Genomic DNA, 23,460 nt, shown 5'->3' with positions numbered 1-23,460 from the left:
TTTATGTCCGTTATGAGAGAATAATTAAAAATACTATGGAAAAACATACTTTAACACATTTTTCGGAAGGGGGGGATGTAAGTGGAAAAACTCGCCCGGGGCGCCAAATGTGCTAGGACCGCCATTGCCTGTTATTTGTTTTCAGATTCTGTAATCGGAATGTTATGATCGTTCATTACATATACATAAGAAGGGACGAGTTTCCGTAGCGCTGTTAATTGATTGGATATTTTTCTTGGTTGGTCCAAAACGATCCCTTATCGACATTGGACTTCGTTCCTGCCACTCAAGCGGCCGTGCCCCCCCCTCCAACGTCACTCATTCCGTTCTTCAGACTCACTTCCTGGATAATCACATAGCTTTTCATCAGTTCAGAACAGCGACTCCACAACGTCGCAGGGGGAGCCAAAATGAGGTAATATGTAAAGGTTTTCCGTCTTTTGTTGTGTTAGCCAACGTTAACTAAAGACGACAGCTATCGACAGAACTGCCGTTTGAATGTCGATCATTTGAGCTAGACTAACTTAACCACACGTACCTTGTTTGCTGCTTGTGATTTGCTTGAGCATTCGTTCCAAGCAGCGCACTGTCATCGGCGGTGAATTGACAATCGTCTTCAGTTGTTGTCATCTTTCTAGCTTGCTAGCCTAGCAATGCAGCAGCACTTGGATGACCAGGTAGTTATCGATACAGTATAGCTGACTTGGAAAAGCGGCAGCTACTTCAGTCTAAACGAATAATCGGCTAGATAGTGCTAGTGGGCTGCCTACACATTGTAACATTTCTAGCGTGTTTATTATCTTTTAGTGACTTGTAACCAGTATCTAGCTAGTGCAATGTTAGGTAGACTACTGTATGTAGATAGCTAGCTAACATAGCTACTAGCTAGCTTAAAGTGGTCCTGAAACACCAAGAAGTTTCGCTACTGTAAGGCTTTGTTATTGCCGGGTACACCTAGTGAGCAAAGTAACTTGGAAACGTTAAATCTGAAATGTTATGGAAATAGGTAGTTTTACAGTAAAAATAACCAAGGCATGGGATTATATTACATTGGTCTGAAATCACTCAGCACATTCATTGTGTTTGACAGAATTGGCCAACTCGCTGTTGGTGGTGGGTTTGTCTGATGGGTGTTCCCACCCAACATTTCAAGGACGTAAAGTGTACAGCCAACAATAATTACGGGTTCATCAGATCTGGGCATCTGTCAAATATAGATTTTGTCTCTGCTATCTTGTATAAGAGGTCTCATTTGAACTATTCTTATCAAAACATTTTTACTGGTCTTTTGGCCACAGCTAGGTTGGTATAATTGAGACCTTTTATAAAAAGTCAATTCGCTTCTATATATTTTTGATTAGTTTGTTCTAAATTGTCGTATAAAATACCCATTCCAGGACCAGAAATCTGTTTTATCTCATTTCAACATTACACAAATGGTTAAATAGGCCAGATCATTCAGACCATCTGAATGAAGGCCACCCATTGTTAAAACAAAAGTTCAATCATGTTCTCATTTCACAGCAAAGTCTCCTAATGAAAATGCCTACGTCAGTTTTTAATGACGATGGCCCAATGTATGATTCTGAGTCAGTGTTGGTTTGACCATAATGTCGTGACTAACTTCAGAGAATACTGGATATGGTAGCTTTTGTTTGCGTCACCCAACCATCACCCAACCATCACCACATCTCCCTTCAATCACGAGTGCTCTGCCCTATTTGCACTTCCCCAAATGGCAAGTGAGACACTCACCTTTTAGAACAATAAAACTTGTAGGTATTTATAGACAGGCAGTGTCAGACAGCTGAATCCTCAGTAGGGTGGGTTTGGTCCAGTCTTGAGCGCAGGATTAACTTTTAATTCAAGGGAAGAGTTTGTGGGATCCGCACAGAATAGCACCTTCTGCCAACTTTGATGTCTGATTGGCAGGTAGGATTGTATTTGGAAGAAAGGGTTAATGTTTTATGAACTTAACCATGCTGATTAACTTGAGGCTGCCGTTTTAAAGTGAGTGGATTATTGACCGGCGATTTTTCTCCGTGTCTTCTCTCTCCAGGTACAGGCTTGCATATCTTTGGGAAGGAACACAAAGCGTGACCCTTGAACGCAAGGACTTTACTATGACATAACACAACAATCCTCAACTTTGTGTTTTTGTTTGTGATTTTTTTGTTTGTGTGTATTTGCATACTGCTTTCTGTTTTATTGTCTTGCACATGAATTATATGATTTAAGTGGTTTTTTTTCTTATGGATGAATCTTCCTCATCTCTCTGGCATAGCTACCCCTCAATCCTGAGTTCTGCAGACCTCTAAAGCAAATAAAAGTTTTTTCATGGATGTCTCTGCCAAGTCAAGCAATTTTGACATTGTTTCCGCATTAATACAAATTTAAAGAGCACATATTATGCAATATTCCACAGATTTATTATGTTAAAGCCTCCTTGCAAGAGCAAGGTGTGTTCATGTCTAAATTGCATTGTTTGTATTTAAGTCTTTATATACTTTAGTTTGCCCCGAGTAGCTGAATACAAAAAGCTGCACATTTATCTACACTATGATTTGTAACTATAATTTAAGCATATCATTTATTTCTATTTTTTATATCAGTACATTTTAAATGCGTGTGAGAGATTTGTTTAATTCAAAAAAACAAATTAACTGGAAAAAGTTATTGCTGTACTTGGATATTTAGAAGTGCTGTCCGTCCTTTGTTTGAAGATTGATAATGCTGGCTGAATCTGGAAGCGCACTTTTGCACAGAGTAAACTGCCTTTGTGGACAGATGGGAGTTTTCTACCTCAGAGTGACTTGCTGAGCAGGAAGACTGTCACCCATCAGGTCTGCTTGTAAGAGTGATGCGCTCACAAGAGGACAGGTCTCCGCAGTCTTGTCTCCCAGTCAAAGTAATCGTCGACTGAAGCTCTAAAGAGGACGAACGATTCCGAGAAGATATCAGGGATTGTGTCAATAGAACTGACTTTCTCGTGCAATCTGGATTTCCTAAAAGATTCCAAGGACACTTTTTATTTTTTATATTTACTGTTTTGTTAAACATTGATCTGTGTCTGTATCACTGTCAACAGGCTCGTTCTGCCTGCCGTGCCAGTAGTTGTATGAACTCTGAGTAAACATGCGTTCCCCAGACCCAGCCACTCCATCCCCAGCAGAAGCCCTCCTTCATGGCCAGTTCGGGGGCTGGGGGAACAGCAGCAACAGCACCAGCTGCCCTAACAGCCCTGGTGGTCCAGGGGGCCTGTCGCCCTCTCCATCCCCCACGACGGCCTCCGCTTCGAGCTACGCCCTGACCCTTACCCACACCCACATCCACGTCCAGCGCCTGGCCCCTAAGCCGGGCAAAGAAGCCCGCCTCCTGCTCCCCTTGTCAGAGCTGGCGGGGTGCAGCTGCCCCCGTTCCCCAGCGCCCCCCCTCCTGGTGCTGTACTGGTACCCCCCGGGGAGGCGGAGGAAAGGGGTGTCGCGGAGGCGTCAGGTGAGGGCCTACCTGGCTGAGAGCAGGGTGGATGCAGAGAGGTGGTCGGCTGCCGTCCAGTGTCTCCTGAGAGGAGTGAATGTCACCGCGGATACGGGTGAGTCCGTTTGGGATTACGTTCTTTAAAAAGGGATAAACTCTTTATTTTCTTTGTCTTAATCCTTTGACGATTTCAGTCGTCACTGTTGGAACTAAATTCAGCATTCATAAACATTAATATCAAGGTAGACTATTGACAGTGTTTACTGGGATTTTTGTTGCATTGCACATTAATTTATTCTTTGTGGGACACGTCACCGAAATATATTTCCCTTGACATCCTTGAATGATCTCAAAACAATATCCTGCTACAGTATTTTGCTACTGGTGTTTTGTTGATATAAAATAAATTGAGGAGATGCCTTGGCAAAATCCATTGTCCATAAAGAGGTTTTATAGATGTGTTGTTAAAAGTTTGAGAAACATTCATTTAAAATCTCCATAAATGTAAGCAATTATTTTTGTGACGAGTCCTAATTGTCATAGTGAGCTTGATGATCTATCTTTACCCGTTTTGTTGCTTTAATATAGATATTTCTGCTGCTTTAACTTATTAATGTTGGGCTGGGCTGTAGAGAATAATCAGGTTCAATTTGACTGAACATATCCTGTGTGTGTTTGTGCTGTCTGTGGAGTATATACATATTTATCTCTTTAACCCTCTACTGTCTCTTTCCTGCACCCTTATCTGTCCTGCACCACATGGGTCTGTATCATTTGGTGTTAAATGTAGAGACCACAAGGGTGGGTCCTATCCACCGGCTCCCCACCTCTCCCACAGGACACCATCCACCCCCGTCGCCCTCCGCCCACCATCCACCCCCCTCGCCCTCCGCTCACCCTCCCTCCCCTGCTGCCCTCGCCCTCCGCTCACCCTCCCTCCCCTGCTGCCCTCGCCCTCCGCTCACCCTCCCTCCCCTGCTGCCCTCGCCCTCCGCTCACCCTCCCTCCCCTGCTGCCCTCGCCCTCCGCTCACCCTCCCTCCCCTGCTGCCCTCGCCCTCCGCTCACCCTCCCTCCCCTGCTGCCCTCGCCCTCCGCTCACCCTCCCTCCCCTGCTGCCCTCCGCCCACCCTCCCTCCCCTGCTGCCCTCCGCTCACCCTCCCTCCCCTGCTGCCCTCCGCTCACCCTCCCTCCCCTGCTGCCCTCCGCTCACCCTCCCTCCCCTGCTGCCCTCGCCCTCCGCCCACCCACCCTCCCTCCCCTGCTGCCCTCCGCCCACCCTCCCTCCCCTGCTGCCCTCCGCTCACCCTCCCTCCCCTACTGCCCTCGCCCTCCTCCCGCTCGCCCAGACAGCCAGCCTCGCCACGCTCAATGTTTACCCACTGTCTGTGTCTCGCTGTCACTCACTCGCTCTCCCTCCCTGACTCGCCTCTCTCCGCATCACAAGCTGCCTGTGTCCTTTTCCATATCAGTCTCCTTCCTGTCCCCCTCCTCTCTCTGCCCTCCCAGTCTCCCCCTGCCCTTCCTATCCTCCCCTCTCTCTCTGTCCTCACCAGGACCCCCCCCCCCCCGTCTCCCCCTGGTGTGTGTTCTTCCTCCCCCGTCACCTCTCATCGATCCATGTCTCCCCTCTCTCACCTCCAGAACGTTCTCATTTTAGATTCACCTTCCTCTCTCCCTCTCTGTCTTCATCTCTTTCTCCACTCTTGCCTAATCTTTCATCTTTCATCATCAATCCTCAGTGTCGCCCTCCCAGGTGTCGCGTTGGGTTAGACATTAGGCCAGTTAGAATAGGAGGCAGTTTCGCTGCTTCCTATAAAGTAGCAGTTGTCCTGTAGTGCTGCTCTGTAGCATAGCTGCGTTCTGACTCCTGACATTCTGTAGAAGACAATCGATTCAGATTCTAGGATTCCTTCTTTGCTTCCTGTTTTTTTTCCTGCTGTGTGTATTTTGTTTGCTTTTTTTGTACAGTTTTATTTAGATCACTTCCTTGTTATTTATCATTTAGCCTTGTAGATTGTGTTATAGAAAACAGTATTTGTGTTGTGATATACTGTAGCCACTTGTTGGCCTTGATGTACTGAAAGCAGATTCAGTTGTTCGATGCAGTCGAGGGTGGCTGTGTAGGAACGTCTTTGGAGGAAATGTTTTTACTTGTTAAAGTTCTGACTCGATCCTCCATTTGCAGAATTCTCCAAAAGCCTGCTCCCCCGTCCACGCCGGCTGCTGCTATTGGTCAACCCTTTCAGTGGGCGTGGCCAGGCCATGCAGTGGTGTCAGACACACATCCTCCCCATGATCAGAGAGGCCAACATCAGCTACAACCTGATCCAGACAGGTACCACACACAACACTAACACACCTGACCCAGACAGGTACCACACACAACACACACACACCTGATCCAGACAGGTACCACACACAACACACACACACCTGACCCAGACAGGTACCACACACAACACTAACACACCTGATCCAGACAGGTACCACACACAACACTAACACACCTGACCCAGACAGGTACCACACACAACACACACACACCTGATCCAGACAGGTACCACACACAACACACACACACCTGATCCAGACAGGTACCACACACAACACTAACACACCTGACCCAGACAGGTACCACACACAACACACACACACCTGATCCAGACAGGTACCACACACAACACACACACACCTGATCCAGACAGGTACCACACACAACACTAACACACCTGACCCAGACAGGTACCACACACAACACACACACACCTGATCCGGAGCTAAGCAGTCCAGCCACAGCGTGACTGTCTCCTGTCTGTCTCCTGTCTGTCTCCTGACTGTCTCCTGTCTGTCTCCTGTCTGTCTCCTGACTGTCTCCTGGCTGTCTCCTGTCTGTCTCCTGTCTGTCTCCTGACTGTCTCCTGGCTGTCTCCTGTCTGTCTCCTGTCTGTCTCCTGTCTGTCTCCTGTCTGTCTCCTGACTGTCTCCTGTCTGTCTCCTGTCTGTCTCCTGTCTGTCTCCTGTCTGTCTCCTGACTGTCTCCTGTCTGTCTCCTGTCTGTCTCCTGTCTGTCACCTGTCTGTCTCCTGTCTGTCTCCTGTCTGTCTCCTGACTGTCTCCTGACTGTCTCCTGTCTGTCTCCTGACTGTCTCCTGTCTGTCTCCTGGCTGTCTCCTGTCTGTCTCCTGACTGTCTCCTGGCTGTCTCCTGGCTGTCTCCTGGCTGTCTCCTGACTGTCTCCTGTCTGTCTCCTGTCTGTCTCCTGTCTGTCTCCTGACTGTCTCCTGACTGTCTCCTGTCTGTCACCTGTCTGTCTCCTGACTGTCTCCTGTCTGTCTCCTGGCTGTCTCCTGGCTGTCTCCTGGCTGTCTCCTGGCTGTCTCCTGGCTGTCTCCTGTCTGTCTCCTGTCTGTCTCCTGACTGTCTCCTGACTGTCTCCTGTCTGTCTCCTGACTGTCTCCTGACTGTCTCCTGTCTGTCACCTGTCTGTCTCCTGGCTGTCTCCTGGCTGTCTCCTGGCTGTCTCCTGGCTGTCTCCTGGCTGTCTCCTGTCTGTCTCCTGTCTGTCTCCTGGCTGTCTCCTGTCTGTCTCCTGGCTGTCTCCTGGCTGTCTCCTGGCTGTCTCCTGGCTGTCTCCTGACTGTCTCCTGGCTGTCTCCTGGCTGTCTCCTGACTGTCTCCTGACTGTCTCCTGACTGTCTCCTGTCTGTCTCCTGACTGTCTCCTGACTGTCTCCTGGCTGTCTCCTGACTGTCTCCTGGCTGTCTCCTGACTGTCTCCTGGCTGTCTCCTGGCTGTCTCCTGGCTGTCTCCTGGCTGTCTCCTGTCTGTCTCCTGACTGTCTCCTGACTGTCTCCTGGCTGTCTCCTGTCCTCCAGAGCGGAGGAACCACGCCAGGGAGCTCATCAGAGAGGTCTCTCTTCCAGAGTGGGACGGCATCATCATTGTCTCTGGAGATGGACTGCTGCATGAGGTCTGTGTGTGTGGTGATGGGTGGGTGTTGGTGTGTATGAGTCTGTACCTCTGTGTGTGTGTGTGTCTGACGGTGTCTCATGGTGCCTGTGTTGCCCAGGTGATAAACGGTCTCATGGAGCGTCCAGACTGGGAACAAGCAATAAAGACTCCTGTGGGGATTCTGCCCTGTGGCTCTGGAAACGCCCTGGCTGGATCCATCAACCACAACGCTGGGTAAACACACACACACACACACACACACACACACACACACACAAGAAAAACATACATAGACCTGCTCAGCGCCAAGCCTGAGTCAAAGGCTGAAGGTAATCTTTAGGTTCCATGTTGTTTGTCGGGGTGAAATCATTTCTCTCCCTCTCGATACATGTCTCAGGGCTGATCTAAATAAACACCTGTGACCCGAGAGGTGGACTTCAGCATCCAAGTCTGAAGTTGCTTCCCGTTATCAAGCCCAACCTTTAGACTTTAACCTCTTCACTTCCCCTGGCTCTCTCTTATCCCCGCCTCATAACTCTATCGGCGGTTATGTCGAGTCGTTATCATTGACAGTGCTAGGCCTTTTCCTTTTTTTTGTCTCCTGCTATCTCTCCCTTTCCCCTGCTATCTCTCCCTTTCCCCTGCTATCTCTCCCTTTCCCCTGCTATCTCTCCCTTTCCCCTGCTATCTCTCCCTTTCCCCTGCTATCTCTCCCTTTCCCCTGCCATCTCTCCCTTTCCCCTGCTATCTCTCCCTTTCCCCTGCCATCTCTCCCTTTCCCCTGCTATCTCTCCCTTTCCCCTGCCATCTCTCCCTTTCCCCTGCTATCTCTCCCTTTCCCCTGCCATCTCTCCCTTTCCCCTGCCATCTCTCCCTTTCCCCTGCTATCTCTCCCTTTCCCCTGCTATCTCTCCCTTTCCCCTGCTATCTCTCCCTTTCCCCTGCTATCTCTCCCTTTCCCCTGCTATCTCTCCCTTTCCCCTGCTATCTCTCCCTTTCCCCTGCCATCTCTCCCTTTCCCCTGCCATTGTCGCCCCCTGTCCTGGCCCGGGACACTTCAGCCTGGCCAGGGGGCCGGTTAACAGCGGTGTCTCTGTGTGTGTCTCTGTGTGTCTGTGTGTCTCTCTGTGTGTGTGTCTCTGTGTGTCTGTGTGTCTCTCTCTGTGTGTGTCTCTGTGTGTCTCTCTGTGTGTGTGTCTCTGTGTGTCTGTGTGTCTCTCTGTGTGTGTGTCTCTGTGTGTCTGTGTGTCTCTCTCTGTGTGTGTCTCTGTGTGTCTCTCTGTGTGTGTCTCTCTGTGTGTGTCTCTCTGTGTGTGTCTCTCTGTTTGTGTCTCTCTGTGTCTCTGTGTGTCTCTCTGTGTGTGTGTCTCTGTGTGTCTGTGTGTCTCTCTGTGTGTGTGTCTCTGTGTGTCTGTGTGTCTCTCTCTGTGTGTGTCTCTGTGTGTCTCTCTGTGTGTGTCTCTCTGTGTGTGTCTCTCTGTGTGTGTGTCTCTGTTTGTGTCTCTCTGTGTCTCTGTGTGTCTCTCTCTGTGTGTCTGTGTGTGTCTCTCTGTGTGTGTCTGTGTGTCTCTCTCTGTGTCTGTCTCTGTGTGTCTGTCTGTGTGTGTCTCTGTGTGTCTCTGTGTGTCTCTCTCTGTGTGTCTCTGTCTGTGTGTGTCTCTGTGTGTCTCTCTGTGTGTGTCTGTGTGTGTGTCTGTGTGTCTGTCTGTGTGTCTCTCTGTGTGTCTGTGTGTGTCTCTGTGTCTCTGTGTGTGTCTCTGTGTGTCTCTGTGTGTGTCTCTCTGTGTGTGTCTTTCTGTGTCTGTGTGTGTCTCTCTGTGTGTGTCTGTGTGTGTCTCTGGCCCTTAGTTGCCTGTCTGCACAGATCACTCTTTATCTCTGCACCATATTGACCTGGCACGTTTTGTTACAGCCTGTTCTATCTCTCTCTTTCCCCCTCTCTCTCTCTCTCTCTCCCCCCCTCTCTCTCTTTCCTCCTCTCTCTCTGTCTCCCCCCCTCTCTCTCTGTCTCCCCCCCCCCTCTCTCTCCCCCCCTCTCTCTCTGTCTCCCCCCCTCTCTCTCCCCCCCTCTCTCTCTTTCCTCCTCTCTCTCTCTGTGTCCCCCCCCTCTCTCTGTCTCCCCTCTCTCTCTCCCCTCTCTCTCTTTCCTCCTCTCTCTCTGTCCCCCCCCCCTCTCTCTCTCTCTCTCTCTCTCTCTCTCTCTCTCTCCCCCCCTCTCTCTGTCTCCCTCCCCTCTCTCTGTCTCCCTCCCCTCTGTCTCTCTCTGTCTCTCTCCCCCCCCCTCTCTCTCTCATTCCTCCTCTCTGTCTCTCTCCCCCTCTCTCCCTCCACAGCTGTGCTGTTTGCGCCCTCTGTGACTCTTGCCATTTCCATATCGGGGCTTACGCAATATGCAAATGAAAATCACAGAGAATACAGTAGAGTACTCTTTGAGATCCAGAACGTTAACCTGTATCTACCCAGGTGTTACGGGGGGTCTGATGACGTGTTCACCGTCGCTTCTCCCTCTCTCAGCTATAACATATGCCTTCTCTCTCCCTCTCTCAGCTATGACATGTGCCTTCTCTCTCCCTCTCTCAGCTATGACATGTGCCTTCGAGAGACGCTCCTCCTAAACTGCTGCTTCCTCCTCTGCCGAGGCGACATTCAACCCATGGACTTGGTCTCCGTGACGACGAGCCCTGTCCTCTCACAGAACGGCCGTCCGGCCCCTCCCAGACGGCTGTTCTCCTTCCTCTCTGTGGCCTGGGGCTTCGTGTCCGACGTGGACATCGAGAGCGAGAGGTGCGTTCGTTTTGCCTCTCTGATCATATTCAGCCCCTCTCTGCTGTGTAGATCAGCGGTCACCAAAACCTGCCACTGTTGTTAAATCAAACAACCGCGCTCCTCTCTTAACACCTCTGTCCTCGTTCCAGGTATCGGGGTTTGGGTTCGGCACGGTTCACCCTGGGCACCCTGGTGCGCCTCGCCTCCCTGCGCTCCTACAAGGGCCGGCTTTCCTACCTGCCACCCTCCGTCATCTCCCCCTCCCCGGACGCCACCCCGACGCCACCCCGTCGACCGCTGTCCCGCAGCATCACCGAGGGCCTGGACGGCTTCTGCCGCACCCCCATCCACCGCACCTGCTCCGACATGGGCATCAGCGAGCAGAGGAGCCTGCGGAGGGGCGACGGAGAGAGGGAGCGCGAGGCGGAGAGGCAGCAGGAGCGGGAGAGGAGGAGGGAGAGGGCCCGGGGGGGAGGAACCGGCGTGGTGAGGGCGAGCAGTCTGGCGGAGGACCGGGAGAGGGAGAGGGAGGGCGAAGTCGGGATGTACGCAGAGGAGGACAGGTCCGGGACGAGTTCCGAGTCGACCGAAAGGGACGAGTGCTGTATGGTAACAGAGGATGACTCAGAAGGGAATAGGGATGATGAGGGAAGAGGGGGAGGGAGGGTGAAGAGGGATCCAAGCGAGATGGACGAGGAAGGGCCAGGGAAAGACGGAGGAGGCAGTGTGAGCTCTGGGGGGGGGGTGGTGGAGGCTAGAGAGCTGGGGGAGAACTACGGGGTGGATGTAGGGAGAGAGGCAGATGAAGAGGCTGAGGGCTGCTTCTCCTACCCAGACAACCTCCAGGAAACCAGGAAGAGCCTGAGGAAAAACTCTGCCCCCTCCAGCCAGATAGCCAATGCCCTGTTCAGCCAGCCGATGAGTCAGGAAGCGGACCCACAGTGTGGGATGTCATACGAGCAAGATGAGCTGGATCTGAACGGGACGTTCTTCCAGAGAGACCCCTACCCCTTAGACGTGGCCCGCGAGCGAGCTCTCACCATCTCCTCTCCCTTCCGACACTCGCCCTTCTCCTTCAAGCCCAAAACCCTGGACCAGAACCAGAACGCATCTCGACCCAGACCCCTCTCCTTGCTCCATCACCCACACTCCAACTCGCTACCCCCTAAACTCCCCTCGCTCTCTCTCTCCCTGTCCCCCACCCCTCCTTCCTCCCCCTCCTGTGCCTCCCCCCACTCCTCCTCCTACCTTGCCCCCCGTCCCAACACCCCCAACTCCACATCTACCTCCCCCTCTCTCCGTAACCCATCATCATCCTTCACCTTTGACCTAACCGAGCCGACAGGAGCCCTTAAGAACCGTCCCCCTGTCCTTCTCCCGTTCAACCCCCCTAGAGATGACCTCCTGCCCCCCCTAGACCAGCCCCTCCCTACCCGAGACTGGGTCACCATTGAGGGAGACTTTGTCCTCGTCCTGGCCATCTACCAGACCCATCTGGGGGCCGACCTCCACGCAGCGCCCCAGGCTAGCTTCGATGACGGGCTCATCCACCTGACGTTTGTGCGGGCTGGCATCTCCAGAGCCACCCTGCTCAGGCTGTTCTTCGCCATGGAGAGAGGCTCCCACCTGTCTCTGAGCTCTCCCTACGTGAGCCACGTCCCAGCCAGGGCCTTCAGGCTGCAGCCCCTGTCGTCCAGGGGGACGCTCACCGTGGATGGGGAGCTGGTGCCCTACGGACCCCTACAAGCGCAGGTCAGTAGTGCAGAGGAACCGGGCCTGTCCTGAGCGCGTTATCAGGATTCCAAATCACCTTCTTATGGACATAAAGGCCATAGGTTATTTGCCTGCTGATAAAGAGGGGAGAACAAATTAGTACGAGATTAGATGTGAGTGAAAGGTGGTAAAGGCTGCAGTATCACAGGGGGAAGGTGATAAAAGCAGTATGCGATATGAGGGTGAACAGGATGGCCCAAACTGTGGTTTCAGTGGGTGTTACCTAATGGGGGGGGGGGGGGGGGGTGGAGCTCTGGTTTTGTGCTATTGTGTGCACTCTGGCAAAGGGCAGATTAAAAGATTGCATTCTTTGTAATCTAAATCCTTATTCTTTCTCAACTATTAATTCAAAGTTTTGCCGTAGATTACTGTTTTTTTTGCGTTCGTACTCTGTTCCACATCTATGTTGTTAACGGAATTATAGTAATCACTTCATGTAGCTGCGCATGGTTCATTAATTTCTTTTTGTTTGTGTCTCTCTGACCTCCTCAGGTCCATCCCTCCATGGCTCGACTCATCGTCGGGGACTCTGGAGTGAAGATTACCAAATTCTGAGCTGCCATTGGTCGTGCTGATCAGCCGATACGGCGCTCTCTCTCCAGAATGACGTCATCTCTAAATCCATCTACGTTCAGACGGAAAGAGTGAAAAAAATCGGAGACTCGTAGCTGGAATTGCAGAAGCTGTTTTTCCTGGGCTTTAGTGAAAGGGATCACCTGTCAAGCTGCTTGTCGCGCAGGGCGCGCGTTGGACCAATTAATGGAGAATTTAAAAACTGATGCAAATCGCACCTCGTTGCACAGCTGTTGGATTAAACTCACTTTACCCTGAGAGGCGTGAAAACAGCAACAGAAGTATAAGAGGGAAAAACTAAAACACAGGACCGCGTTGTCTGGGAGTGTGTTTCTGCTGACGGTGTACGAGTGAGAAGTAGATGTTCTAGTATGCAGGGACGCCCGACCTGACCTTGCCTTATACAGTGAAGACACAGAGCTGAAATGTTCTAGAAAACTTTGAGACAGCTACCTTTGTTCAAATGAGGTAGAATGCCCTCCCCGCCCCCACCTCCACCCCCGCCCCTGCCTCCACCCCTGCCTCCACCCCTGCCCCCACCCCTGCCTCCACCTCTGCCCCCACCCCTGCCTCCACCCCCACCCCTGCCCCCACCCCTGCCTCCACCTCTGCCCCCACCCCTGCCTCCACCCCCACCCCTGCCCCCACCCCTGCCTCCACCTCTGCCCCCACCCCTGCCTCCACCTCTGCCCCCACCCCTGCCTCCACCTCTGCCCCCACCCCTGCCCCCACCTCCGCCCCCACCCCTGCCTCCACCCCTGCCCCCACCTCCACCCCCACCCCTGCCTCCACCTCCGCCCCCACCCCTGCCCCCACCTCCGCCCCCACCTCCACCTCCTTCAATGAACAAACCTCCATCCCTGGAATGCCTTATCCAGCATTGGACTTAAAGTGCAACTGTTTGTGACTTTGCCCTTTCTTACGTAAAAACCTGAATCTCTTAGTCAGCATATCTCCGTCCACGGATTATAATAGGGACAATCAAGCTTCACACACTTAGGAGGGCAATAGGGACAGTCTGCTGTAGGAAACACCAAGGTTCACACACCTAGGGGCAAGTCTAAGATGTTAGTCAGTACTTGTGTGTGTATATATTAAGTTCAAGCTGGCAGAGGATGTTAATCTATAGCAAACGTCACAAACTACAACACATAGACATGCCAGTTATGTTCAAAACTACGAAAAACACGGCAAAACTACGAAAAACACGGGTATACCAGTGATTGGAACAATGGGACTGTTGAACAGTGACCATCGTGGCATAAATAGCATTTGCCTGTATTTTTTTTTTCTTTGTGAAAGGATGCATGAGGACAATGATGCTCGCAAAAAGTGATGTTGTAACACAGTGAACACAAGATCGCCTGAGCAAAGCAAGTTTTGCAGTCAGTGGATATGATGTTTGAACATTTCTACGTCTTCTGACTTCACATACGTACTACTTTATGCTGGTTTCTTCTTTTCTAAAAGGTCACTTCCACACAAGTAAACTGCCTTGAAAATATAATCAGTACTTTTTACCTTACCTTGATTGTAACAAATTCGGAAAACATGTTTTAATGGGTATATTTGTGGATCAAATGGGTAATGTTCTGTTGCAGAGCAAAATATCAGAACAAGCTGTGTTTGGGATTGGGTTTTATCTTAAGTCTGAACGTAAACACTAAAAAGAAACAGATTAGGTAATTTTACAAGCAAACAGGAACTTTCCACATGCTTTAGATATAATCATAAATGGACCACTTTAACATGGATCGTTGATAACCTTTAAGTTGTGTGCAATGTTGTGCCTCCTGACACAAATGAATTGGCTGTCCAAATTGGAATTGTGCTAAATTGTGTTCCTACCTACCTATATATTTACGGTCCAAAGATTTTAAATTGTAGTCAGAAATTGAATCATAATTAGCATGTATAAATCAATTCTTGTTCTTCCCTGTAGTCCTTTCAGTACCTGTGACACAGTGGTATGAATTTGCCATATCTTATAAAGGCGAGATCTTCAACCTGCTGATTTTAGCTTAGTAACACCCAAGTTATACTATCCATCGTGGGCCATAGATGGTAGAATTTACAAGCAGCCTTTAACATAGCAGGCTAACAGATTTAGGAATATACTGCAGAATATGTCATGCATCTTTCAACGTCCTATGGGGAAAAGAATGACGAGCGATGGTTAAACTAGGTAATTATGATTCTGGACTGGCATCAATTAAATACTAAATGTTACAAAAAATTATTTTATGAAATGACTCTCTATTTTAAGAGTATGTATGACAATTGAAACCTGGTGGGCAGCTTGATGTCTATGGCCAGAGTTTGGACCACAATGTTTTTGAGAAATTTGAAATGACAATGTTGCGGTTTGACCCCTTAATTGATCATGCCAGTTGGAAGCTTTGTCTAGTTTATTCTGCCTGGAATATAAATTGTATTACTAAAATTGACATATATAATATACATATAAATATATATAATGTACAGTTCATAGTTATATTTGTTTTCCAATGTTTTGTTTCCTTAAAAGAATAAATTTAACTTGGAAGGTTTTACTTTTATTTTGTACTTTTTTTTTAAGAAGCTACATATCCACATTTAGAGGGGAAAACAACAGCTTTTTGTTATCAACAACATTCTTCACATACTTCTCTGACAGAAACTATTGTTTAAAAAGCAAAAGTACATAAAGTCTGACCTTAGCATTGTCTCCTGTTTTTAATCAGGCCCAGACAATGATAAACAAGGAAGCTGATGTCTCAAACCTGTTACATGTTGCTCTCTGTAAGTAATCTAGCCAAAGCCATGGTATCTTGTTATTGCTCTCCTCTTTCAAAATGCCATTCCTTCTTCCTCTCTCCTCTTTGAAACCAACTAGCCCCTTCCTTTCAATATCACCCCCCTCCTTCTCCCTGACTTTCATACACCTCCTTCTTGGAATCCAGTTTCTCAGAATACACCTCATAGAGATCAGTCACTTACCGCTCGGTTAAATTCTGATCTCTACACAAACACGTTCTGAACTTGCTGTTTCGTTTTTTACCATATGAATCACGCATGGGGTTACGTTTTCTGATCGGTACAACTCGAGACAACTATCAACTCCGCATACATCTTCCCTCAGTATGCCATTAATTGTATATAGTGGGACAAGTTATCCCTTACTTCTCAGCGTGAGAAATGGTCGAAATGCGTGTGAAATACAAGGTTTTGAGCGACAGTGTGTGAAATGGATGAAATGCGTGAGACTTGAGATCCCCTGCTTCTAATGTCTCAATGACTATGCAGTGCCGAGTAAACAGCATTGATTGTGAGAGACACGCCCAACTATTCCGAGGAGGTTTTTTGCACGATTATCTTGAAAGCTGCGTCACTTCCTGTACTACCACCCCCTTTGTCTGTGCCTCAGGTTTCGGAACGCAGGCTGTTTATTTATTTATTTCCTTTTAATTTTGAGGATATATTTCCATATATATCCATTATATTTTCGGTTATTGAATGACAGTCGACTCTGAAATATTTATGCCTAAAAGCAAAGCGCCAAAAATGGATGACCTGGACTACAGTAAGTATTTCTAGCTAGCCAGCTAATGTTAGCTAGCTGGCTCGTTGTTGGACACTAATGATGTCGTCTGTGTAGCTAGATGTATGTTGTTACCTGGCCAGGGCTAGCTCTGTCTAGCCTGTACTAGTAAGCTATCATGCAGGTTGTCCGTTAAGGCGTTAACATCCTTCCAAGCTACCGCTACCTTACCTGCCGTCGTTAGATCACCAAGGACCACATAGTTAGCTCTAGCTAGATACTTCGCCGTAAATGGAATCTGCCAACATGTATTCAGAACGACGTTGGGAAAAGCGTTAGATGGCTAGCTAGTTGCTCACGACTTAGCGGCTAGCTACTCAATCCATTGTTTACTAATTCTAGCTAACTAGCTAGTACTGTCTACTAACCATCTAATAGTACTAATTGCTATCTAGCAGATGACCATCGAATATTGTATTTGTCCTAGTCTACAGTTCACCCAGCTATGTATTATTATGTTTATGTCGACTGTTAGAGACCCAGCTCATGATTGTTTTTATAAAGCTAACTAACCTCCCAGCTCCTGACCCCCATACATTTGTAGTAGTACTAATTTATTAAAATCATTGCAGCACTAAGCAGGGTTTTAGTTTTTTAGAAGTGTGTCTGACATTTGGTAAATTAAACATGTCAACCCGGTTCTGCAGGGCCCGGTGTTGTGTGACAAGCGGAACACTTACCGGGAAATATAATTTGCATGATTTGCAACCTGAACAGTTAAGCATTTGTGTAGCCTTTATTCTGTATGTCTACAATTCTGTTATGAATATAGCCGATCTGCCTTTGGATGTCTGACAAAAGGTACTTCCTAGCCAAGTATAACATTGTCATTGATTGTACAGATGATGATGATGATGACTCCTTATGGGTTTTAGTTCTCTGTTTAAGAATGCATTTGCATAGTCCGTCTGTACATCAACGCTGAACCACACCATACACAAACTTCCTCCAGTACAGTGATCTCAGAGCTCCTCGCTGTCTTAGAATGTCAACTGTTCTCGGAATGTTTCAAGAGTGCCCTGAAGCTTAAGATCGTTCTGGTTGATGGATTTTAAACTTGTTTATCCTCTCAGCTATCTTTTATCTTATGGTTTCATGGGCACACATGGGGTGGCCTGTTAGACCAGTTTTTAGAAGTGCCACCACTAAACTTTGTCAGTGAACATGCTGCATGCTCCAGTAAATATGCAAAGCAACAACACCTCATATAGCCACTGACTGGCCACTTTAGTTGAGTTTGAGCACACATGCCAGATGCATGTATTAGGTACAGACCAGCGAATCGAGCCTGGAACTGGATCTAACCCAAATGGCCATTTAGGAGTTGTAATTGGTACTTCGATGCACCATACATTGATGAGATGAATCGGTGTTGTAGAGGGGGAGAGACTTTTGTCTCTGTGCTAAATTTAGCAACCTAAATATCAAGAGCAATCTTTCAAACGCACAAAGCTCCTCTTCTCTAATTTTTTTTTCCCTCTGCACATTTTATGTTCTCTTTTACATATTCAGAATCCATGCATCCCAATTACTCACGCCAGCCCAGCCCGTACCTCCCCCTCCTCATGCCAGCCCAGCCCGTACCTCCCACCCTCTCCCCCTTCCTCTCTCCATCATATTTAATTGGGACAGTCCGGCATCAGAGCCACTGACGACGACCACCCCAACTTGCTTCAGGGAAACTTCCCCTAATGGGGTCTGTCTAGCAGCGCCACTGATGAGCCTGTCTTTCCCCCCCTGCAGTCCCAGTGGACCTGAGCCCAGAGGAGCGCTGTGAGCTGGAAGACATCCGTCGCAGGAAGGGTGCCCTGCTGCAGGAGATCCAGAGGCTCCGGGATGAGCTCCGAGAGGCCCTCCTGGAGGTGGAGGGGCTGGAGACCAGCACCGAGGGCAGGTGAGTCGGACTGCATTAGTGTAGTTGTCACAATGCCATCATTTTGGTATCATGTATATCGTGTATTCATTTTATTGTTGATTTTTTGTATTGTGGGATGATTATTTTGTACAAGCGACTGTAGCACTGCATGTGGAGACAGACTGAGGCATCTTCATACGTTCACATTTAGTACCTCAGAACGGTACCAGTACCGTGCAAAACACTAACAAACACACACACAAAAGGTTCCTGTGGTACGTTTATTGGTACTGTTTTATTGGTAATAACTGAATTGCACATGTGCATGTGTGGTAACTTTCCCCTCGTCTTGTTTTCATAGTAAAACCCTGCAGAAGAGTCGGCATGTGGCCATGGGCAGGAAGAAGTTCAACATGGATCCTAAGAAGGTAGGAAGCGGACCTGAGTCAGAAGCACAAGCCTTCTTTCTTAGTGTGTGCGCAGATGTGTTTGAGCGTGTTTGTGTGTGTTCAGGGCAGATGTGTTTGAGCGTGTTTGTGTGTGTGTTCAGGGCATTGTGTTTGGGCGTGTGTGTATTTGTTCAGGGCAGATGTGTTTGAGCGTGTGTGTGTGTGTGTGTGTTCAGGGCATTGTGTTTGAGCGTGTGTGTGTGTGTGTGTGTGTTCAGGGCATTGTGTTCCTGGTGGACAACGAGCTGCTTCGACACACTCAGGAGGACATAGCCCAGTTCCTCTACAAAGGAGAAGGCCTCAACAAGACGGCCATTGGAGATTACCTAGGAGAGAGGTACTTGTTCCATTTCTCTTTCTCTCTCTTTATACTCCTCCCCCCCTCGTCTCACTCTGCTTCTCTCCACCTCTCCTCCTCTTCCTCTCTAGGGATGACTTCAACCTCAAGGTTTTGCAGGCGTTTGTGGACCTTCACGAGTTCACTGACCTCAACTTGGTCCAAGCCCTCAGGTAAGCTGAAGCCTTCGATGCAGATGTTGCCCTCGGTCCACACTACTTCAGCTCTGTGTTCACAAACATGTACTAACCCTCCCTCCCTCCCTCTCTCGCTGCCTCCCGCCCGCCCTCCCTCCCTCCCTCTCGCTGCAGGCAGTTCCTGTGGAGCTTTCGTTTGCCCGGAGAAGCTCAGAAGATTGACCGCATGATGGAGGCCTTCGCCCAGCGCTACTGTCACTGCAACCCTGGGGTGTTCCAGAGCACCGGTACACACAGGCACAATCCACTACACACACACACACACACACACACACACACACACACACACACACACACACACACAGAAACACACTTTGAAACCCAGCAGGTATGAATCTGTGTGTGGCCTGTTCCTGCAGACACCTGCTATGTGCTGTCGTTCGCCATCATCATGCTGAACACCAGCCTGCACAACCCCAACGTCAGGGACAAGCCTGCGGTGGACCGCTTCATCTCCATGAACAGAGGCATCAACGAGGGGGGAGACCTGCCAGAGGACCTGCTAAGGGTCAGTGTGTGTGTGTGTGTGTGTGTTTCTGTGAGACTGTGTGTGTGTGTGTTTCTGAGAGTTTGTGTGTGCATGTTACCATCTGCAAAATGATTACTGTAAAACCCCCTTTTGCTTTCCTCTTCAAGCCTGTTTGTGGTTGCTGTCTCTTCCCCAGAACCTGTATGACAGCATCAAGAACGAGCCCTTCAAGATCCCCGAGGACGACGGCAATGACCTGACGCACACCTTCTTCAACCCCGACAGAGAGGGCTGGCTGCTCAAACTGGGTACGGCGGCAGTGGCGGCACCTGGTGGTGGGCTAGGGGTACTGCTGCTCACCTCAGCCCACCAGCCTGCTTCGACCCAACACTAATACTGACTGAAAATGTTTGATGTTAAGGTTGTAGAAAGGTGTATCTTCTCAATTTAAGAAACATCAAGGCTTTTTCCTGTAATCATATGTATGTTCACCTCTGTGCTGTGTCCTCTTGTAAACCTGTGTGCCAGCCTGCCCTCCTTCTCTCTCGGAGGTTTACAGTAAGCAGCGTCACACACTGGCAACAGACTGCGCAGGGAGTCCTGCAAGGCAGACAAATGCTGCACATTTGTCTGCCTTGCTTTGCTCCCTCGGGCTTTGTCAGTGTGTCGTGGTGCTCGGGCCACACGTGACTCAGACGTGTTGGTCTGCCGCCCCCTTGTGGCGGGTCGCTGTCCTGCGCCACAGCAGTCTGACCTCTTGCATGGCAGGGTCTGGGATCTGTGTGTCACTAATATCTTCTCCTTCCCCCTCTCTCTCTCCCTCTATCTCTGTGTCTCTATTTGTGTTTCTGTGTCTCTCTTGCCCTCTCTCGCCCTCTCTCTCTGTGTCTCTCTCTGTGTCTCTGTCTGTGTCTCTCTCCCTCTCTCTCCCTCTCTCTGTGTCTCTCTTTGTGTCTCTATCTCCCTCTCTCTCTGTGTCTCTATCTCCCTCTCTCTCTCTGTGTCTCTCTCTCCCTCTCTCTCTGTGTCTCTATCTCCCTCTCTCTCTGTCTCTCTCTCTTCTTTCCTACCCGTTCCCTCCCTCCTCTCTCCTCCTCTGGTTCCCCCGGGCCGTCGTTGTCTCTGCTTCCTCCCTGCGATTTCCACTCTGCTGCTGCCTGCTTGTTTCTCAGGAGGTATGTATGTATGTATGTATGTATGTATGTCAGAGAGACACCCGTAGGACTGTGTACGACCCAGCATGTTCCCCGCTCCTCTCTCTTCAGTCATCTTCCTGCTTAGCTGATCCTCGCTCGTCCCTGACGCGGGTGTTCTTGTGTGGATGTTTGTTCACGACAGGAGGCCGTGTCAAGACCTGGAAGCGAAGGTGGTTCATCCTCACAGACAACTGCCTCTACTACTTTGAGTACACCACAGTGAGTGTTAGGGTTCAGACCGCGGGCCCTAAGCTTAAGACGTTTCCACACTAATGCTCCTCACCAGTGTTTTGTATGTATGTGGCAGTCCTCAAGATGTGGGATCATTTGTTTATGCTGGAGTGAACGGGACATCCCAGCAGGTTTTGCACACCAGTGTGTGTGAGTGTGTAATGTGAGTGTGTGTGTGTGTGTGTGTAGATAGTGTAAAGTTGTGAGTGTGTAATGTTTGTGTAGAGTGTGAGTGTGTAATGTTTGTGTAGAGTGTGAGTGTGTAATGTGAGTGTGTGTGTGTGTGTAGATAGTGTAAAGTTGTGAGTGTGTAATGTTTGTGTAGAGTGTGACTGTGTAATGTGAGTGTGTGTGTGTGTGTAGATAGTGTAAAGTTGTGAGTGTGTAATGTTTGTGTAGAGTGTGAGTGTGTAATGTGAGTGTGTGTGTGTGTAGATAGTGTAAAGTTGTGAGTGTGTAATGTTTGTGTAGAGTGTGACTGTGTAATGTGAGTGTGTGTGTGTGTGTAGATAGTGTAAAGTTGTGAGTGTGTAATGTTTGTGGTGAGTGTGAGTGTGTAATGTGAGTGTGTGTGTGTGTGTGTGTAGATAGTGTAAAGTTGTGAGTGTGTAATGTGAGTGTGTGTGTGTGTAGATAGTGTAAAGTTGTGAGTGTGTGTAGAGTGTGAGTGTAATGTGTGTGTGTGTGTGTAGATAGTGTAAAGTTGTGAGTGTGTAATGTTTGTGTAGAGTGTGAGTGTGTAATGTGTGTGTGTGTGTAATGTGTGTGTGTTTTCAGGACAAGGAGCCCAGAGGGATCATCCCACTGGAGAACCTCAGTATACGAGAGGTGGAAGACCCCAGGAAACCTGTAAGTCCCACATCCACCTGCTCTGAGAACGTTCTGGAGCATGGATCCCACACAGAATGTTTTTAAAATCCATACGTGGATGCTGATTTCCAGTATATGAGAATCTGCTCGCTTAGATGAACTCACAGGGAGTCTCATAGATATATAGAAAGGGTAGAGGTCTCGTCCGCGTTGCCGGACAACGGAGTCAAACGTCCGCACGTGGCGGCCATCTTGCGACAGTCAACCCGCTCACCCATAACATTGTGTTGGTGCTACATGTACTTTTTAAATGACCATAACTTGCTCAATGTTATGGGTGAGCGAGTTGACTGTAGCAAGATGGCCGCCATGTGCAGACGTTCTAGACTCCGCGTAAGACATCTAGTCTTTATATATATCTATGGGGAGTCACGTCCCTTCTCACAAGCCCATGTTGGTCGACACTGTTGTACCTTTGCTCCAACTCTAACCTCCCTCCTCCAACCCCCCCCCCCCCCCCCACCACAGAACTGCTTCGAGCTCTACATTCCTAACAACCGCGGCCAGCTGATCAAGGCGTGTAAGACGGAGGCAGACGGGAGGGTGGTGGAGGGAAACCACAATGTGTACCGCATCTCTGCTCCCACGCCGGAGGAGAAGGACGAGTGGATCCACAGCATCAAGTGAGGAGGGGGGAGGGGTACACAGCATCAAGTGAGGAGGAGAGGGGGGAGAGGGGGGTGGATCCACAGCATCAAGTGAGGACTGGAGAGGGGAGGGGAGGGGGGATGGGTACACAGCATCAAGTGAGGAGGAGAGGGGGGAGAGGGGGGTGGATCCACAGCATCAAGTGAGGACTGGAGAGGGGAGGGGAGGGGAGGGGGGAGGGGTACACAGCATCAAGTGAGGAGGGGAGGGAGGGTGTTGAGGGAAGGCGTTCAGCAGTTGTAAGTAGTTGCATGAATGTAACATGTATTGACCCCCCCTCTCCATCGCAGCTCTGCGGTCAGCGTGGACCCCTTCTATGAGATGCTCGCTGCCAGGAAGAAGCGCATTTCCCTCAAGAAGAAGGAGGAGCAACCGTAGATCGCCTTCTACTGTTGCCTCTCCTCCCCCGCCCCCCTCTCTTTCTACTGTTGCCTCTCCTCCCCCGCCCCCCTCTCTTTCTACTGTTGCCTCTCCTCCCCCGCCCCCCTCTCTTTCTACTGTTACCTCTCCTCCCCCGCCCCCCTCTCTTTCTACTGTTGCCTCTCCTCCTCCGCCCCCCTCTCTTTCTACTGTTGCCTCTCCTCCCCCGCCCCGCTCTCTTTCTACTGTTGCCTCTCCTCCCCCGCCCCGCTCTCTTTCTACTGTTACCTCTTCTCCCCCGCCCCGCTCTCTTTCTACTGTTACCTCTTCTCCCCCGCCCCCCTCTCTTTCTCCCCCACTCCCCATCTCTCATTCCAGTGTGGGGCACCAGCCTTTGGTTCTTCTCTTCTTCCTAGACCCCCTCACCCCCTCTTTCTCTCTAACGAGAGGACCCCTTGCTATCCTGTTTAGGAAACTTTCCAAGGCACATTGAGAGTTTACAACTCATCCATACAGACTGACTGACTGCTTCAACAGCACTGTTTTGTCCATTACATCACTTCTCCCAAGTGTACACTAAACCCCCACACACTACACCAGTGCACTCACTCAAACCCATCCCCACAGTCCCCCCTCTTCCTTTGCCATTGAAGTGAACTGTGAAACTCGTCTTATTCAGGGTAGTGAGGGGGTCAGTGAGCGGGTCCGAACGCCCCTCAACCACC

General features: G+C 49.6%; 2 protein-coding genes and 1 long non-coding RNA gene across 3 annotated transcripts; 2 read left to right on the top strand and 1 right to left on the bottom strand.

Moving 5' to 3' along the window:
- The first annotated feature begins 369 nt into the window (after nucleotides 1-369).
- LOC136943804 (sphingosine kinase 2-like) lies at nucleotides 370-13,048 on the top strand. The gene is made up of 8 exons (XM_067237268.1): nucleotides 370-415; nucleotides 2,060-3,592; nucleotides 5,666-5,815; nucleotides 7,356-7,450; nucleotides 7,550-7,665; nucleotides 10,012-10,215; nucleotides 10,347-11,949; nucleotides 12,463-13,048. The coding sequence occupies exons 2-8, from the start codon at nucleotides 3,136-3,138 to the stop codon at nucleotides 12,523-12,525; spliced, it is 2,688 nt and encodes an 895-aa protein (XP_067093369.1). The 5' UTR covers nucleotides 370-415; nucleotides 2,060-3,135; the 3' UTR covers nucleotides 12,526-13,048.
- Nucleotides 12,935-13,592, bottom strand: LOC136943807 (uncharacterized). The gene is made up of 3 exons (XR_010876725.1): nucleotides 13,348-13,592; nucleotides 13,240-13,251; nucleotides 12,935-13,035 (listed from the first exon to the last, which is right to left on the bottom strand). It is a non-coding gene; the product is annotated as an uncharacterized lncRNA (long non-coding RNA).
- A 2,382-nt stretch (nucleotides 13,593-15,974) lies between these two features.
- On the top strand, nucleotides 15,975-22,901 carry LOC136943806 (cytohesin-2). The gene is made up of 12 exons (XM_067237269.1): nucleotides 15,975-16,105; nucleotides 17,867-18,017; nucleotides 18,340-18,406; nucleotides 18,646-18,764; nucleotides 18,857-18,937; nucleotides 19,076-19,188; nucleotides 19,321-19,469; nucleotides 19,627-19,738; nucleotides 20,769-20,845; nucleotides 21,635-21,706; nucleotides 22,196-22,350; nucleotides 22,666-22,901. The coding sequence occupies exons 1-12, from the start codon at nucleotides 16,039-16,041 to the stop codon at nucleotides 22,751-22,753; spliced, it is 1,251 nt and encodes a 416-aa protein (XP_067093370.1). The 5' UTR covers nucleotides 15,975-16,038; the 3' UTR covers nucleotides 22,754-22,901.
- The last annotated feature ends 559 nt before the right edge of the window (nucleotides 22,902-23,460 follow it).

Source organism: Osmerus mordax, chromosome 6 (assembly GCF_038355195.1).
Source record: "Osmerus mordax isolate fOsmMor3 chromosome 6, fOsmMor3.pri, whole genome shotgun sequence".
Taxonomy (NCBI): domain Eukaryota; kingdom Metazoa; phylum Chordata; class Actinopteri; order Osmeriformes; family Osmeridae; genus Osmerus; species Osmerus mordax.
The sequence above is the reverse complement of the archived record's forward strand: the minus strand, read 5'-3'. Positions and strand labels throughout refer to the sequence as shown.